At 37.4% G+C, this 17,911-nt stretch overlaps 1 protein-coding gene across 5 annotated transcripts in view; it reads right to left on the bottom strand.

The window, feature by feature from the left end:
* Positions 1-17,911, bottom strand: part of GIT2 (GIT ArfGAP 2) — a 35,975-nt gene that overhangs the window by 3,779 nt on the left and 14,285 nt on the right. For 2 of the 5 annotated variants that reach the window (XM_026114460.2, XM_026114461.2), the window contains exons 13-19: positions 16,748-16,890; positions 15,779-15,928; positions 11,913-12,161; positions 10,378-10,467; positions 6,493-6,575; positions 6,193-6,375; positions 1,054-1,117 (exon numbers count right to left, since the gene is read on the bottom strand). In XM_026114460.2, coding sequence (XP_025970245.1) covers positions 1,054-1,117; positions 6,193-6,375; positions 6,493-6,575; positions 10,378-10,467; positions 11,913-12,161; positions 15,779-15,928; positions 16,748-16,890 — 962 coding nt within the window. The remainder of the gene's footprint in view (positions 1-1,053; positions 1,118-6,192; positions 6,376-6,492; positions 6,576-10,377; positions 10,468-11,912; positions 12,162-15,778; positions 15,929-16,747; positions 16,891-17,911) is intronic. The other 3 variants (XM_026114463.2, XM_064521874.1, XM_064521875.1) reach the window with 3 other exon arrangements.

The raw sequence follows: 17,911 nt of genomic DNA, 5'->3' as shown, positions 1-17,911 counted from the left end.
ACTTGCCTCAGATCACCAGCACTTGCAGAACTTGATGCTGGGGTTCTTTCTTAGAAACCTGCATCGGGTTCATTGTGGAGTCGCAGCAGAGGGGTATGTACACAGAACCGCTGCACAGCTGGTGAGTTATGAACAGCTAGTTCCTTTTAACAGGCAGAGTGCAGCCTCTCATAGAGGTCCCTAACGATTTTTATAGCAGCCGAAGAGCTGTTCCCTCATATCGCTAACCCCTTCCTTCCTTCATTGTGACAGCTTCTTATACGTGTGGGCTTTCTGGTGGCCAGTCTCCAGGTAGGCCTGAAAATATACTTTTCATATGGGAAATAAATCAAGATGTGTAATCTGTGACTGTGCCACAAACAGAGTCACACAGGAACACACCTGAATTTTCAGTAGTATTGAAGCAGGAATAAAATCTGATTCAGATTCCGAAACATTTGAGATTAAGATGAGATGGTCATTCAAATTATTTTGTAGCGGGACAAATTCACTTTAACTACAGATAATTCTAACCTCAAACTGAAGAGGAATTTGTCTGATTTCAAACAACACCCCCTCTTATCTAGCGACACAAAAAGCTATTCATCCCAGCAATGTTGAATGTAGATAAGACTATACAGAAAGTTAATTATAGAGATTTCACTCGCTAAAATCTGCTGTGAAGAAACGGGTTGCTTCAGTAGACAGTTAACAGTCTTAAATAAACGTCTCAATAAGAAATCCAAGCAGTGGCATTAAAATGGAAGGTTGGGACTGATTAGTCTAGCAAAATTCCAGTGTAACCACATGATTGCTTAAGCTATATGCAAATATCCTCCAGTATTAGGGGAACTGCATGTACTTCTTAAATTTTACTTTTGAACTTTCAGCTTTAGGGCCTGGATTCACAGATTAACTCTTTCCGATGGTAATAAATATAAAGATGCAAGATTTGACAAAAATACCTAGTCATTTCTTCCTGCCTTCTGGTTTTGGTTTTCATTTACTGCAGTAAAATTTACTAACAAAGAGAAGAAAGAGGCCAAACTAGTTTCAGCACTAAAAGGTACTTACTTTCGGAAACAAGGCTGCCATTTCTGTTACTGCCACATGTATTCTCTCCGAGCATGGTATATAGCTGCAAAAAGATGCAACATATTATTCTACATGTAAAGACTCTTTCCTTTTCAATTTCACTAGTCAGTGGCTATTTCCCTCAAACAGCCAAGCCACAAAAACCTAAACACATTACGGTGAAGCTTAGCGTCTCCTCCTTAAACGTTCCCTTGTACACTGCAGCACAAGTTTGTATATAGCCATACTGTATGACTTCAGGAAAAAAAAAAGGAACTTAATAAATAATTATTTCTTCAATTTTGATTTGTCTTGGATCAAAATCTGTTTGAAGGAATGACCATCCACACCTGTTATACCAAATATTGTCAGAAAAAAGTCTCAATTTCTACTGAGTTATGGAAACACATGTCTACAAATACTAACTGCACATTAATTCATACATTGACATTTCCTAAAAATGATTCAAAAGCTACAATTTGTCTCTAATGGCTGCAGAAAATTGTTCAGATTGTTCCATTCAGTCTATGTAGGATGAACATATTATTGTTATGTATGCGAGAGCATGCACAAGTAAATTGATTCATGTGAGTCAGGCACAAAGTAAAAGTAAAATTCTGCAGTTTGAAGACACTTATACAAAATACGGTGATGCAAGGGTACTTAGGAACAAAGCAACTTTCTGCAAAAAAGTATTTAGGCTGTTAAGGCTCTATGCAACTAAAAATATCCTGTAACATCTGAAAAAGAGTTAAAGAAACCAAAGGTGTTTCAAATGATTTTATGTTTCAGAGTTGAATTTTTGCCATCCAAACAGTTAACAAAAATATTTAAAAACTCGAGAGTAGATATTTATAGGACTGTCTTGTCTATCCCTCTGAAGTGATACAGAAAACTTTCCTGCACTTATTTGCCATGGGTAAGTTACAGAGTAGAAGTCTTTTCAAAAATACTTCTCTTTGTATTATGTTACCAAAAAAGAATAAACCCAAAAAACTATATTCCAAACACTTAGCAGCAGGATCTGAAGTCTGACCTCTGTAAGCTTTTAACCCATCATTTCTCAGCTAAACTTTGAATGATCTCTCTAAAAAATGTGTTTCTCTGGGGTCAACAGCTGGACTTAAAGCATTCTTTAGTTTGTTGCAGAGGTGCAGCCTAAGGACACACCTCAATTCCAAGAACATTCATTTCCATACCTATATCGGTCCATTTTCAGTTTAAGTCAGGAATGCAGCATTATGCATCTAGCTCCCCTTTTCCCCTTTCACAAATCAAAAGGCAGGACACCTAGTGAGAATGGTGTATGCAAAGCTTCCAATACGGAATTCATACCTTATTTTTTTGATAAAGCTTAACTAAAGGTAAAACATCATATAAAGGTAACTGAAGAAAGCCAAGCTGTCTTCTCTGATGAATTTAAACACAATAAATGAACAATGCACAAGGCTCATACAGTAGCTCACAATTACCTGCGTCTCCAAACTACGAACTACTGTCACAGTGTATACATTTTAGGCTAAATTTTCAGTAATCCTATTGAGTTAATAAGTGATAACTAATAAAACTACTACAGATGCTATTAGTCCTCACAGATTTCACTTCTTAATTATATACCAAATGAAAATTGGTCTGTTCGAAATACATCTTAAAACTATTGACCATAAGCTTTTGTGAAGCATTCCATTAGTATGGTATGGTGTATCAAAAGTCTAATTTCAAAAGACTCATTTTTATGCTTTAAAGACTCAACTTCAGCATTGTAAGTTAGTTAACACAGTGCAATCTTAAGGTAAAAATCACAAAGCAGTGGCATACCAGAAAAATATTCAGCATCTATTGATTATGATACACTGTTGCCCTTTCAAGCAAAAAGAAAAAAAAGAAAAAGAAAAAAACAAACCCACAATCAAATGATATGCAGTTATCTTGCAATACCAAAGGTGCAAAAATACATCAGTTACAAATGCACTGAAAAGGAAGCAACACACTGGGGTCATTTGGGCAATGCAGGAAAAATTGCTTTAAAAAAAGGGAGTGTTTCAGTATGTCTCAAGTCACAAGTCCTTTCAAATAACTAAAAGTGGAAGAAAATCTCTTTATACTTGAAGTTCACTGTAATTCCCATTCTGCTGTTAACAATTTGCTGCCTATAAGCCACACTTAACAGTACCTTAACTCAGATAAAAGTCTGTTTGCTGGTTAAACCCTCCACTAACAGCGCAGAAAAAGCTGTAAGAATTACCTGAATGAATGAGAAGTTGTATTAGAGATACATATTTTATAACATATTCTCTAGTTCTCTGGGTTTGTTGCCAAGTTTTTAGCATGCCTCAGAGGAATGGTGTTATTTTAGCCTATACATTGTACGCTCATTAAATAAACTGTCACATTTGGTAAGTTTACACACATTTCAGTAAGACTTTAGGAAGATATTCAAGTAGTGATAGCTTGGAGGAAAACAAAAATCCATCATTAACAATAACTGAAGACTTGGGTTAACCTCTTCCTCCAATTTTGATATTTATCACTGGCAATAATGTTTGGGGTCAGAACTTGAAAAGTTCTCTTTTAAAGAATGTTTAAATTTGGTTGTATTTTAGGCATTAATAAACAATATTTTGCTTAAGGTGAAAGAGACTGGTATAACCATTTTACATATAAGCCTTTCTTCATTGATGCAAGATAGAGATTATCTTCTTGTTTAACATGCTAGCTATATGAACAGTTAAAGGCCTACACTGTAAGGTTTGAATGTTGCATGTTGGGGACTATGAGAATTCTGCTATTTTTGCAACAGTATCAAGAACAGCAACAACATATTGTGCTATTAGTTGTCATAAGTTAATTTATATTGATAGGCAATAAACAGAATGGAGACAGGAGAATCTCTTAAACTAGAGACAGTTGCAATTTCTAGGCCATGGTTCTGTTCCCCAGTAAATCCAAACTAGGAGCTCCAACCGAATGAGCGCTCTCACTGCTTTACAACTCTGGCTACTTGCTACCTGCAATTTCTTTACCACTCAAAGCATTTCATGCATAGCCTTCAACGACCCCTGTGCAGATGGTGCATGAGGGAAAGAGGCAGCAGAGAGAAAGAGAAAGGACACTGTGCCTGGAAGGCAGGGACAGAGGCCAGAGTACCAGGAGGTAGGATCAGGCTGCTGGATGGTCAAAGGCTGCAGGGGAGCTCTCTCAGCCCAGGGAACCAGCGTACTGAAACAGCCGAGGCTATGTCTGAGCTTGAGCATGCCTGCACGCTCTAATGGTCTACTTGGCCAGTTGAGCACAGAAAAGGGAAGAAAAAAAGTGAGAAAAGAAAAGGAAGAAGGTGTTTCATTAATAAAACGATGCAAGAATATATATTACTGTCCGATTATCTATGCAGCATGTCATTTGCATCTATAACATTCCCAGCACAAGTTTGGAAGCCATATCATTACTGCCCCGAATGTTTCGCTTTGCTAAGGAAGCGTTCTCCTAATGCTAAAGGAGAATGGTGGAACAAACCTACTCATTCTGTCTCGTATGCTCCATGCATGCTATGCAACTCTTGGCCCACTGAGACAAAGCCAAGGATTAGGGAAACAAAGAACGATAGTTTCACAGCTCTGTGTTTTGTAGGTCTAATCATTTAAATACCGGCAAACAACATACACTACTCACAGTAGAGAAGAGGGGAAAAAAAGAACAAAATGGGTTGTTTAAACAGTCTGGTCAATTCAACAGCAAAAACCTAGTTATGCTGCATTGCTTCTTTCGACGATTTACTTTAATTTGAACTCCATAAATGGTGACAAACATAAACAATCAAACTCATTTGAAACTTCTCTTACTATTGCTTCTCCTTATGATCTTAGAGGAACAAGCAAGCATCAAAGGATGTCAGTGAAAAAGTCATGGACAAGGGCAATGAGCTTATCAGAAACACACTCTAGAGCTCTCCATTCAGTTTCAGAACGAGAGGTCATGCACTGTGCCTTCTAAAAATAGAGGAGTACAAGAACGGAAAAAAAACAGAACAAAATAGCCCCATTGTTGTCCATCTTTCTCAATAATGCAGGAAATAAGGGTTTAACAAAACTCACCAGCCACTTAACAGGCAAAGAATTGTATGGGTCTTGGGATCAGAAAGAGGAACAGCAGTTCAAATCTAAGAACTGCTAGTCTGCAAGGTTTTTGGAGACCAAAACTGTTCAGAACTAAAATACATTCATACACAGGAAGACATAACTACTATTTATAGTCTTCTTAAAAGCTACGTAGGAAAATACCTGATGATTAGGTAGTGACAGAATCACTAGCACTTTCTCGTGGCTATTCAGCAAAATTAATTGTTAGGTTTGGTTACGGATTGCATGAGGGAGCTCAAGCTGAGTGTTAACTGACGTACTGACAAACAGTCACCTACTTACCAAGTTATCTGTGTCTAAACCTAATAGTTCAAAATAGCTTTTGTTTGCACATTATCTGTTTCCTTCAAAAAAAACCAACCCACCCATATAAGACAAAAATCATCATGACAGCAGATTAGAGATAACAAACACAGCCAGAATGAGAAGTAATATTTCAGTATGAAGGCCAAATTCTCCCTGCCTTTGAAAATTTTTCCTGAAATAAGACTCAGTATTACAGTCACATTTCTTTTGGGCATTCTTACCTAAAGCAACTGCAGACTGAGGATCTAAGAGAAATTCTGCTCATACCAAGTTCTCTGCGATGCTCATTTGACTTGAATCTTAAAAACTTACACTACACGCCTACATTTTGCAGCAGGTCTTTCACAAGAGTCTTGCTTCCCAATGCTCCCCCCATCCCTGCACTACTTCCTTCCGTGTAGGACAGGCAGGTCAGTAGCAGACAGTGCTCCAGCCACAGTCTATTTCCAGAGAATTGTACTGGTTTTTCAGACAGGAAGGTGTTGTTTCCACAGACTATGCCTGTTCACTCTCCCCTGCACTCACTCTGCAGTACTAGTTTCAACACACCCAAAAAGCACCAGGAACCTACATACTTCATACGCATGAAATCAGTATCTCCAGGCATAAATATACGTGTTAACTGTACTTTTGAAAACACTTAAAGATCATCTTTATTTTCTCAAAAACTCCAGAATTTAAGGAACTCATCACTTACCTGTCATGCTTGTTCTCTTGTGCTGCGCGCAACAGCTCCTGAATATTTTTAGTGATCTGTTCAGTCTTCCGAATCACATCTTCTGTACTAGGCAAACTGGAACTGGGGGCTGTATCAGTATCTTCAGGGATAGACCCTTCCCCCTGCCAAATGACACTCCTTTGCCTTCCTTTTCTACCTGACCTGGAAAAGAATAATATTGACATTGTCACTGTGTTACAAAATTTTATTATTGCTTAAATAATTGTCTTTTGATACCACAAAGTTACAAGCATCAGCTCTGTGTGTCATCAGACCTACCCTGTCTCATCCAGCTCCAAACTGGTGGTGGGATTATCATAGTCACTTTCAGGCATGCTATTCTGTTTTTCTAACTTCGATGCCTACAACAAATAAAGATTTATTTAAGTATTGTCCTTAAAATAAAGATCTTTTTCAGTGAGACATTGGTTTGTTCTTTTGCATAAAAGTTCCTGTACCAGTCTTATTTTTCAAGCTCAGTCTACCCCTATCATTATTCACCGCTCAATTCTAGGTTACTCATTCACACACTTCCAGCTACTGTTGTTTCAGCTGGAATTTATTTTTTTCCTTGGTTTTACCCAATAGACTCCGATGCTTAGTATGCTTACAGCATACAACAGCAGCGCTGAAGTGAATGTGATACCAAAGGCCATTCTCTTCTTCCAAAACAAGAAATCCATTAGCTCCCTAGTTAAATACTACCTCTTTAATGAGAAATTCTTCCCTAAAGTACAAATCAGATCTGTATTAGAGAACATTTTTCCAAGCTTTCATCAGCAGTTCTAAAAAGAAAGAGTCCTTCAGCTTTCACAGAACCTGCCATCTGAGCACCAATGTCCTCTTGCGTTTCACCTGACATTCAAAAGGGGCAATACTACAGAGTGACCCAGCAACCACGTGTGGGACCAGCATGCCACCCAGCTCCATGCCCCTGAGCAATTACATGCTTTTTCAGAAGCACGATGTCAGAGAATTAATTACCTCATAATCCTCAGCAGACCAGCTCTACACTTCCCGGTAAAGCACCTGATCAATGTGTAAGAGGGTGGTGCTGCTTATTTTTTTCTAAACTACCTTTATCATGACTTTTTTTTTCCTCTCTCTCTCTCCCAGAGGGCTGTTAACACAAGTGAGCATACTCAGTCATGACGGCTCAAGAATAGCACCCTGCAGACCCTAACATACCCCCCGCCCCGGCGGCAAGCATTGTCTTTAAGCAAGCTTTCACAGGCAGTGCTAGTCTCCCTTCTCCAACCTTGGTTGGCCTTCTTGTATAGTTTATACTCTGGCAATACATCCTACAGGCTTATGCTACGGATACCTACTGTTAGGCCCATCTCCAGAATTCACATCAATTTTCAGTTCAAGACCCTTGGAGGCACATTCCCAAGCTAGGCCAGGCCAGGGATCACCACGCACCTGCCTGCTCTAGTCCTAGAACTGCAAAGCTCCTCTGAAGTGCCCGCTACAGCTCCTCCATTTGCAAGTACGGCACATTGGTGTCACTCTACATGCAGGTCCCTCTATGAAGCCTAATAAGTCCTGGCATCACATCAGCTCTGGCCTTATTCAGACAGCACTAGCACTGCTCACCTAACAGGGTCTTCTGCAATCCCAGCTGAAGAACCACCCTTCGAGCTTTACAGAAACTCTGAAGTAAAGATCAAGGGAATCTCAAGTGTTAGATTGTAAAGGATGTCCTCAGTTAGCATCCCTGATATATACAGTCAGGACAATAATTTTGTGTTGAGGAAAGATGAGGAGTGTGAAGAGGAAGCATTTTTCATGGCTTAAGGCCCATTCCATTTGTTATGCACTCATTTAATGTTTAAAAAACAAACAAACAAAAAAGAAACCCAAAATAAAAAACAGATCTTTGGTCTGAAGCACTTGTAACATGAGCACTTTCCATCCATTTTAAAGTTACTTTGCACAGAAGAAAAAAAAAAGTTGTATTTTTTGAATCATCTCTCAAGATAGCAAACAAAGACTAATCTTAAAAAGTGACAAGCAATGAAGATACAGAACTATTGCACGCAGGTTCTGGCCTTTCCCTTCTCCCAGATGTATAATGGAGAACAGTATGATGAGTGGCAATGCTGTATGTTATGGTCAAAAATACAAATACAACAATGAACTAAGAAAACAGGATTTTGATATACCAATAAAATCAGTGTGTGCTTGAAAAAAAATCTCTCAACAAATTTCTAGGTTTCACCATAGTTTAAAAACATAGTACTGATACAAGCTGCAGGCAAACCCAGATTCACATTTGACTAAGCAGAAGGACATTCGCTTAAAATTATTATCTAGCACTCCTTGTAAATCTAATATTCTCTAAATTGATGTCTCCAAACACGATACAGTCAAAATAAACTGGTGGCACAAGAATTAAAAAGGGTTTTTATGCTGAGGGAAAGAGGCCAGAGGTCTGACTGTTCAATATTTAAACCCACAGACTGGCTTTTGAAAAAAATCTCTATTATATAGTAAAATTTGATTAGAGACCCTGCAATGTCCGAGAAACCGAATGAGACACTACCAATTTCATTATATTAAGACTAAAAGGGAGAACTTTTCTTAAAGATCTTTTCAAAATTAGCTAAGTCTTGCAAGGAAATATGAATATTTTTCTCTCTTAAGTTTTCCCTTGGGAAAGCTTTGTTTTAGTGCAAAATAAGCAAAGTTTAAATCTTTAACATACAATAATACGACAAAATGGGTATAAGCTACTCAATTTTCTATGAAGTGAGCCATAAAAATCTAAGAACACCCTAAAGAATCTTGTATTGATGTTTGCTTCAGAGTTAAAGATGTTTAGTCATAGAGTCCTCAAAATGCAATCGACTCACTCTGATGATTGAGGGGTACTTTCTGCAACAGTGCAAGCTGGTATTCCAAGATGGTCAAACAGCAAGTGTAGAAAGCAATCGGGTTGTTCGTCTTAAATTCGTTTGTCTGTGACACACTAAACTGCGCCTACTCTGGATCCATTACAGTCACAGCCCTTCCACAGCCAAAGCCAGAAGTTATTCTAGAGCTGCAAATGTAACGTGCTTTTGCATTCTTTTGAATATGTAAATTTATAATTATTCCTAGGATCCCAAACAAAACGTAGCCTACTAAGAAGCTGTCTGTCACAAACAGACTAGTCTAGCAAACTGTCTACCTTGCTAGCTACACTAAATTTGTTGTTTTGTGAGGTCGTATTTTATGCTCACTTCTAGCAAATGAATTTGAATAAGACTAGATTTAAACGTCTCACTACAAAAAAAGAGAACAATGTTTAGAAAAGTGTGATAAACTGGATAATGCTTCTTTAAATAGCTAAAGCTCACGAATGAGGCTGCAACAAAGATAATGTCTTTGAGATAAGCACTTAGTGTTTCCCAGTAATACAGCAATTTTTCTTCCTAAAGTCAGTATAGTGACTAACAAAGACCTGAAGAACAAAGTTTTGCAGATCCTCATGGAACACCAATATGAGCTTCCTTTATACTCTTTCACAATGTCCTCAGTTTTAATCTGAAAGGAGCCTTGCTAAAAGCAATTTCCATGCCCTTTCAGTCTTTTGTCTGTCAAGGTAAGCAGAAAGCAGGCTAGCTGATATTAAACAAACTGGTGGGCAATCTGAACAGTTATTCGTTTGGATGCTTGAAGAACTCACTTCAAACAAACTAATGAACATCTGTAAGACAAACTGTCAATCAGTACCATTCTGGATCGGATGCAAACTGACAGCCCCCAAAGAAAGCAGGCTTTAAAGCTAGGACCCAGTGAGCATACCTGTGCCTCATGCAATGCGTTTTAGTCAGTAGGAAAAGTTATATATTGGCTTATGAAATATCAGTAAAGTGCCTACCAAATTACTTTTTAAACAGCAACCAGCTTGTCTTCTGATTGTTTTCAGTGTTATGCAGTCGAACAAGTGATTTGGAGCAACTTTGTGCATGGTGTTAAATGCTGAAGATTTTAGCTGTTGTGAAGTTAGAGAGAGGCAAGTATCCACAGTATGTGGCAGAAGAAACTGAAATGATGGAAATGCTGCTTCATGCAGGCATGAAGGCTAGTTAGCGTAAAGGGGAAAGGATAGAGGCATAAGGGCTTTTTGGATGATTGCCACCTCCTCCAGGTAAAAGACTAATTGGGAAGGTACTTAACCCTTCGTGTGCTTTCATCCCTTGACCAGGAAAGCGTGGAGGGGAAGGAAGGTAGAGATGAAGAGGAGGTCACAAACGCACTCCTCCCGATCTAAAAATGGGAAAGAAAAAAACACTCGGGAAAACCAAAAACAAAACACAAATAACTCTGAAGTGAAATAAAGGAACATTCTTAAAACCAAGGAGATGACATAAAGCAAGAATGATATTGAGAACTTGGCTGAGCTTGAGTGGACTTAATTCTTTCAAAACACAATTGACTTCATTATAATTGTAACACTGATATTCTAGACGTGCCAAATTCCACAGCGAATAAAATACATTCACCATAATGCCAAATTAACCAATCTCCACAGAACAAATCAATGCTTTGGAACTACTACTGCCAGCTATCCAAATTTAAAACCAAATGAGAAATGTAAAAGACCTGTACAAAGTGCTATCGTGTTTTGCCTACACTGCCACATAAAAAAGAATTCTTATACTTCTTGCTGCCAGAACCACCTTTGTATTGACATGCCAACTTTATTAAGAATGATACAGATTTATTTTAGAGTTCTTATTAATTCAGCTGAAGGAAAGGACAAATTAAGATTTCTGCACCAATTCCCTGGTGCGCTACTGCTGTTGGCACTCACTGTCTCCTTTGGGATGTTCATGGAACATTTGCTCTTCCCCATGCCAGGCAAGAAATGTTAACTTCCAGATATGTTTTAAAGGGCTTAAATGTTCGTGTGGCAGAAGAATACAAGATAGTGCTATCAACAGGGAACACACTGAAACAAATCCTCAAATGCTAAATATGTGCTTGCAAGAAATACTGTCACATATTCCTTCTCACAGGGTAATTTAAGAAGTTGCCACAAAAATTAACTTTAATAAGCACTAATGCATGTTGGCCCACTTATCTACAGTGTGAGCACCTCAGCGCAGAATCCTTGTGGCTGCTTCAGATCTGCCTCTCCCCTGTTAGTACCCTATACAGAAAAATACCAATCCAGAAGAATCCGTTCAGCTAACAGGTCTACACTGTCTTCAGCCTCAGGTTTCACAAACTCAAAATAAGAAAGAGTTGCCTAATGAAAAAAGTTATCTTCAGTTTTATTTCGTTTTTGAAAGGAGGTTCTAAAGCTCCACAAATAGGCACATGCCTGTGTATCTCACAAAAGAAACCCATGAACTATACCTACCTTCTTGAAATACTACTTTTCCCCCCCTCCTGGTTTTGAACATTCACACATATATATTTATATATAATATATATTTATATATATTTGGCAAATATACTGTGGTTAAAAGAAAGAGCTGAGCAGAAGCCAAAAGCTCCGGTTTATATATTCAGGAATTGTTATAGCTTTTACTCTTCCAAACATCAAGCTCCTGCAGACATGTTAATACAGCAAACAGTAACAATTCTTACAGTTCAAATTTACTAAGAAGCAGACAGTTGAGAAGCACCAGTATATGAGCACAGTTGGAATAGACAGAAAAGCTGAACATAAGGAAAAATGCAGAAGCATCAGCAATTTTACTTACATGTGGAGGGAAAGGCTGTAGTCTCGTTATGCTTTCTTCTGGGTATGTGACCTCTCCCATGGGGAGGTAGGGTTTCTGACCTGATCCAGTCTCATACATAGACATGGGTCTGCTACCCCGTGCAGATGGTCGTCGCTTTAAAGAAGAATTGTTGGTAGGGTCTGTGTATTCAGAACCAGTTTGGACCTGATATATATTGGTTGTGGCCTGTCTTCTGAGGTTGGTATTTTCACTCTGTAGCGTTTGAAGCTGAAAGAAATGTTTAGCAGTGGGACTTTGTTTTTCTAATAGCAAGCGTCAAAAGCAAACTGAATATACAGGTACACGCTTGTCAGCTTTACTAGTAATCCAGCTACCAGTAGCTGGCGTTCGATTTCTTTTTCAGAAACTACTTGATTTGCTTAGTATAAGCACAGAAACATCTATGCTCCAGATCTGGTAAATATTTATGTGCTGATTTGCAGCACTTTTTTCTGGGATGCAAGTCAGACTGGACCTTAAAATTGTTCCAGTTAAAAGTACACAATTCCTTCCAGCCTAACTGTACTTGCATGTGAATCACGTAATACAGCGAGGTTGTCTGGGGAGGCGAATGTGGGGAGGGCTTGCCAACAAAACAATTTTTTTTAAGTGAAGCGATCCATTTCAGCAGTCACTACAAGAACTTAAAAGAGGACTTTAACGTAAGGTCCATGAAGTCTGCAAATGCCGAAATGATAGCACAGATGCCAGAGGCAGCGCAAAGAAAACTAGAGCTTGCTCTGCAAAGCAAGAAGAGAGTTTAGCTTATGAAAATAAAGTATCAGCTACTGCTTTCTATGAAGCCAAGAACTAATTTTAGCTTTTTATTATATACATTTGATGGATAGTAAAAATGCAAAAATTCTAATTTTTATGTGGAGTTATTCAGAGTAAGTTTGCTATATTAACACATCATAAAGAAAAGATGTAAAAAGTACTTCAGTATCCAACAATATATTGAGTATATTTCAAAAAGCTGATGGCCTTTTATCTGGAAATTGTACATTTATTACTTGCATTTACTTTGCATCATATGAACTTTCAAGAACATTATCGCCACTAAAAAATTCTGTTTTGCCTGGACCACTTCCCAGAACTCTAAATTGAGCATGCACACTTTTATCAAGATAATTTATGCTTCTTCCACATTCTTTCTGTGTACTCTGTAGTAAGACGTACTGTGTATTAAGACTCAAGTAAGATGTACTGTGTATTAAGATTGATGTATATTAAGATTCAAGCACCAGCCAAGAGCCAAGCTATTTCTTTAAAGTTCGACATTAGGGGCAATTACATAGGTCAACTCTGCAGTTTCCGTTTTCCTATCTTCCACCACACTTTATAAACCTTTTTGGTGGAATTTCAGGTGACAGCTAATGTAAACTCAGACCAGTCTCCTCATCACCTCTAGGTACATAAACAAATATGCAAGCATAAAAAAAAATATATTTTTTTCATTAGAATGCCCATTAAAGGATTTTCATTTCTATTTAGGAAGAATCTATTCATAAGTGGCATACATCAGTGTAGCTTTGCCTTTTCTTTAATTAGCATCTTTCTCAAGTAATTGGCACGCAAAAGATCAGGTACGTAGTTGGCTAATAAGGTGATGCGTAAAGTGGACAGAATTTTTAGCTTATGAGCTTCTAAGCTCTGTGCTTAGAAAACAAAATATATATTAAAAAAAAAAAAATCTAAAGTCTCACCCCAAACAGCCACCATGGAACTCCCACAGTGTACTGAAGTTCCCAATAGCCTCATACAGCTAATGCAGCTGTTCTCCTTTCTTCCTCCTTCTGCGATAGAGCATTGCTATATCTCTTCTTGACAATTAAAAACTAAGTTAAAGAAGTCCCACAGCTATCTACATTACCAGGACATAAAATCAGCACAACCGAGCTTCAAAATGAGTGAGCCACAGCTGTGTCATCTTTCAAAACACATTCTATTGCAGAAGAGCAAGGATATCTTTTCCGTTATACCACCTAAATACACTAAAAAGACTCATTAATACATAGGCCTTAGGAATCTTTTTTTTTTTTCCTGAAAAAGATTAAATCTATCTAAAGAAACTCCATATAAGTGAAAAGGTAAATCAACTGATGCCGAGAAATGATTAAGCAGTACAAGTTGTTAAAATACCACAGGAACGTAAGACGTCTCAGGTTGTTTCTCTCTCTATTTTTCATTCCAACTGATCTCAAAGGCTAATAGTTGTAACAGAAGGATGGTACTGGACATACAAGGATATTTGCATTTACTGACTTAGCTTGGCCTTAGGTGCTAATATCTTAACAGCCCCCACCACTGTCCAAAGTATTGTCCTCTTTGCTCCAAAAGAACAGGGGGGAAAAATACACATTCTCGGCTTGTGCTAATGCAACCCTCAGAACAAGTTCACCTCTGCAATAGCAAAGTTTGAAGACTACTAAGCAAACTTCCTGTACAGGGAGAGCTTTCTGCAGCTGCAAATAGAAGTCTTGCAGCCTTGTAATTATTTGGAAAATAAAATTTCTAACACTAGTGAAGAGAATCCCTTTGAGAAAGTAGCCAGCCCTTTCTTAGCTAGCATGACAGACAGGATAGCAAATTCAACAGAGATAACTCCCCCCTTACCCCACCGAGAAAAAAGGGCTGGTTTATCTATTTTTATCCCAATTTACACCAACTACTGGCAAAACATGAAACAAACTATGAATGGTTTCGTAGCCCATCTTACTTCACACACACACGCACACACACCCCAGTTCTAGGGCTGTAGTCACTTCCTAGCATCAAGAACTCATAGCCTACAAGAGATGTACACATCCCAAGTGATGATGAAATGGGCCTTATGCATATTCATATTCAGCAGTTATCTTTTGCAATCAAATTTACACATTAGTAGTAACCCTAAAAGCCCAGTTTCCTTCAAGCTAAACATGCACTGCATCCTGATTTTTTGCTCCTATCATGATTATTTTTATGAAGACTTACTCACTTGCACATGAAGGACTAATTTTTGGCCTTCCAGAGTCAACATGACTTGTTTGTATTAGGACTAGAAGGTTTGACTTCTAAAACAGCTTTTTAGAGCCCAGATTTTGAAGTTAGCATTTTAGCACAAATGATCACTTTGCTGTTTCCACAGGACTATCTATATGTAGTATCTTGTAGTTTAAGTGAGATACCTCTACCTTATCCTCGTTTAGACAAAACCCACACTGAAGGTTTAAAGCAGTAACTGGGCTTGCCAAATGCTGAATATTATAAGGAAAAAAAAAAAAAAAAAAAGGGTGGGGGAAATCATCCACAATATTCTTTACAATCCATTTCCCACAGATTTGAATACAAACAGACAAGTAAATCTTAGCTTCCTCATATACAAAAAATAACTGATATTATATTGCCACACTTCAGATTCTTTCCTGCTATAAAACTGCATTGGGATTTTAATTTCCCCTCATTCCAGCTAGGCCCATTAATGGAACAAAACAGCAGATCTACTGGAAAAGTTGAAAAGTACACTACACACACATGCACACACACACGTCTGCTATCACTTACTTCATAAGTGCTGAAAACTGCTAAGATAGCAAAAGTATACATGGTTTAAAACAACTGTCCGATCACCGGGAAAAATTATGTCAAAGTGAACTAAGATCATCAACATCTCCACAAAAAAAGCACAAACTAGCACATATACATTTTTTGTCTCATATCTGATTCCAAAACAGCTTTATTTCAAGTTTTCTCACTACCCTTATATTGGCTATTGAATCTTCAGTTTCAGCGGTGCTATTCTGGTCAACTGAAATTAAGATAAATGTTATTAAACGAAGGAGTTACATTATTGTGCTTGTTACCTTTTTCTGCATGATTCTCAGCTCATCACTCAAGTTGATGTTCACTTTCATTAACTGCTGAATCTTTACCTCAGAAGCCACCAAAGCATTTTTAACTTGCATATATTCTTGGGCTGTCACTGGTCCATCTGACAAGTCTGAATCTAGGCTCTACAAACAGTAAGAGAAAAATATTTACACTACTGAGAAACAGACTATCGGAAGAAAACGAGACAATGAGGTTTCAACAGGTTTTTGTTTGCTTACTTTAAAGGAATCACGGTTTGAATTAAGTTCAAATTAATAACATTCACGCATTAAAATAATTTTGGACTATTACAAAAGAAATCTGATGTCAATCAACTCAGCTCATCTATGCATAAAACACTTGTCTCATGCCTTTCAAACAGTGAAAGAATAATGGTTTAAAAAAATGCAATAAAGAACTACTAAATCCTAAAAGACAGATTACTAGATGTCTAATGGGAACCTTACCATGAAACTAGAGCCACAGGGATTTATTGCCCTCTTTTTTAAAAAACAAAACAAAAAAAAAAACTGTGCTCTATTACTTTCAGGAATGATTTAAATCACTCAGTCACTATTGGTCTGATGTATGTATTTGGTCAGTGAGAAACAGTAAATGTTTGTGAAAGACAATGAACTCACTGATTAACAGTGTTCCAGTAGATTCAATTATTTCATCTGTTCTATTAAGTCTGTAGCTTATCTCCAGATGTGCTCAGTGGCATACTCTATTTTTCTAAAGGGACATTTTATTTATAACATAAATTTAAGCCACGACATATAATTTTGTTAGATACTTTATAGACTGAGGCATGATTCTGAAATAAAGGTGAAAAGTAAATAAAACACTAGGCTTCTGACCATATACACATTTTAAATTACCTTACAATGGGGAAGATTACTGACTTCAGATTACCTTTATGGATAAAATTTGGTGTGTGTGTATAAATACTTTAAACCTACCTTCTGTCTGTTTGATTTAGCTGCATTTGTTTCTAGATCTGTGTCTTCATCCGAAGCAACACTGTCATAATCAGGCTGATCATTATCCTGGCTTTCACTGCTATGTTGATTGCTAATTGATTTCAGTATCAGTTCCACATTTTCTGAAGATCAAAAAACATAATTTTAAAATCTGTATTACAAAGTTAGGAAGACAAGTGAAAGTGCACACTAAAAACCCCCAAACCAAAAACAAGCAAAAATCCCACAAAAAACACACAACAGAAGAGAACTTCGACCAGGGCGATAATACAAAATATGGCAGAATAAGGTATCATTTGGTTAGTGCAGTCCTAAAAATTAATTTAGATCCATTCAATATGTGGATCTGCTGGTCAAAACTTCAAAGTTCTATGTTTTAGTCTTTTCATTTCCTGTAAATATTTAGGCAAGTTAAAGTAACTGATCAGAATTATGCTTTACCAGTTTAATAAAATTCACGTAAGGAGAGGAAAAAAAAAGTACAAAACAGACTACAACGGCCGAATGGATATCAGCATTCAACTGACAGATACAGGGAAATATTGAGAATGCATTTTAGTAAGTTCTTGCAAGAAGGAGAATTAGAATGTTCAAACGTTGTTTTCTATCTCCATAGCTAGAGCTACAGCTCTGCCTGGTTGTTGGAGAGGTGTTTGTATTCTTTGGAAGAAATACAGAAAGTAAACATTTTTAGGCAAATTAACAGGATGTTCTAAAACATCCCAATTACAGTGAAGTCCTGTATGCAGAGAGCAGCTAGGAAGGCCAGTCTTTAACAACATTAACATTATCTTAGCTGCCAGTCAAAAGAAATAACACTCTAAAATTCTTGATTTCTAAAGAGTTCATGAGTCATCTGGAAAATTTTACCTAGTAATCATAAAATCATATCCATCTCAAAAAGATGCTCCCAAATTGCACATACACCACTTGATTTAATTGTGATACCAATATCTTAACAGTCAAATCTTCTGCATTTAGGCATCATGTTGGTGGCTAATGTATGCTGTCGATAGCCTGCTATCCATGCATCTGTTTAGCTCTTGTTATCATTTATAAGTAGTAGTATGCATATCTATCTTTATTCATATTAAGTACTTCTGAATGATGCTATGGTATGGATTAAATCACTGAAATGCTGCA

This window comes from Dromaius novaehollandiae, chromosome 17 (genome assembly GCF_036370855.1).
Source record: "Dromaius novaehollandiae isolate bDroNov1 chromosome 17, bDroNov1.hap1, whole genome shotgun sequence".
Lineage (NCBI taxonomy): Eukaryota > Metazoa > Chordata > Aves > Casuariiformes > Dromaiidae > Dromaius > Dromaius novaehollandiae.
This window is presented reverse-complemented; position numbering and strand designations above follow the sequence as displayed.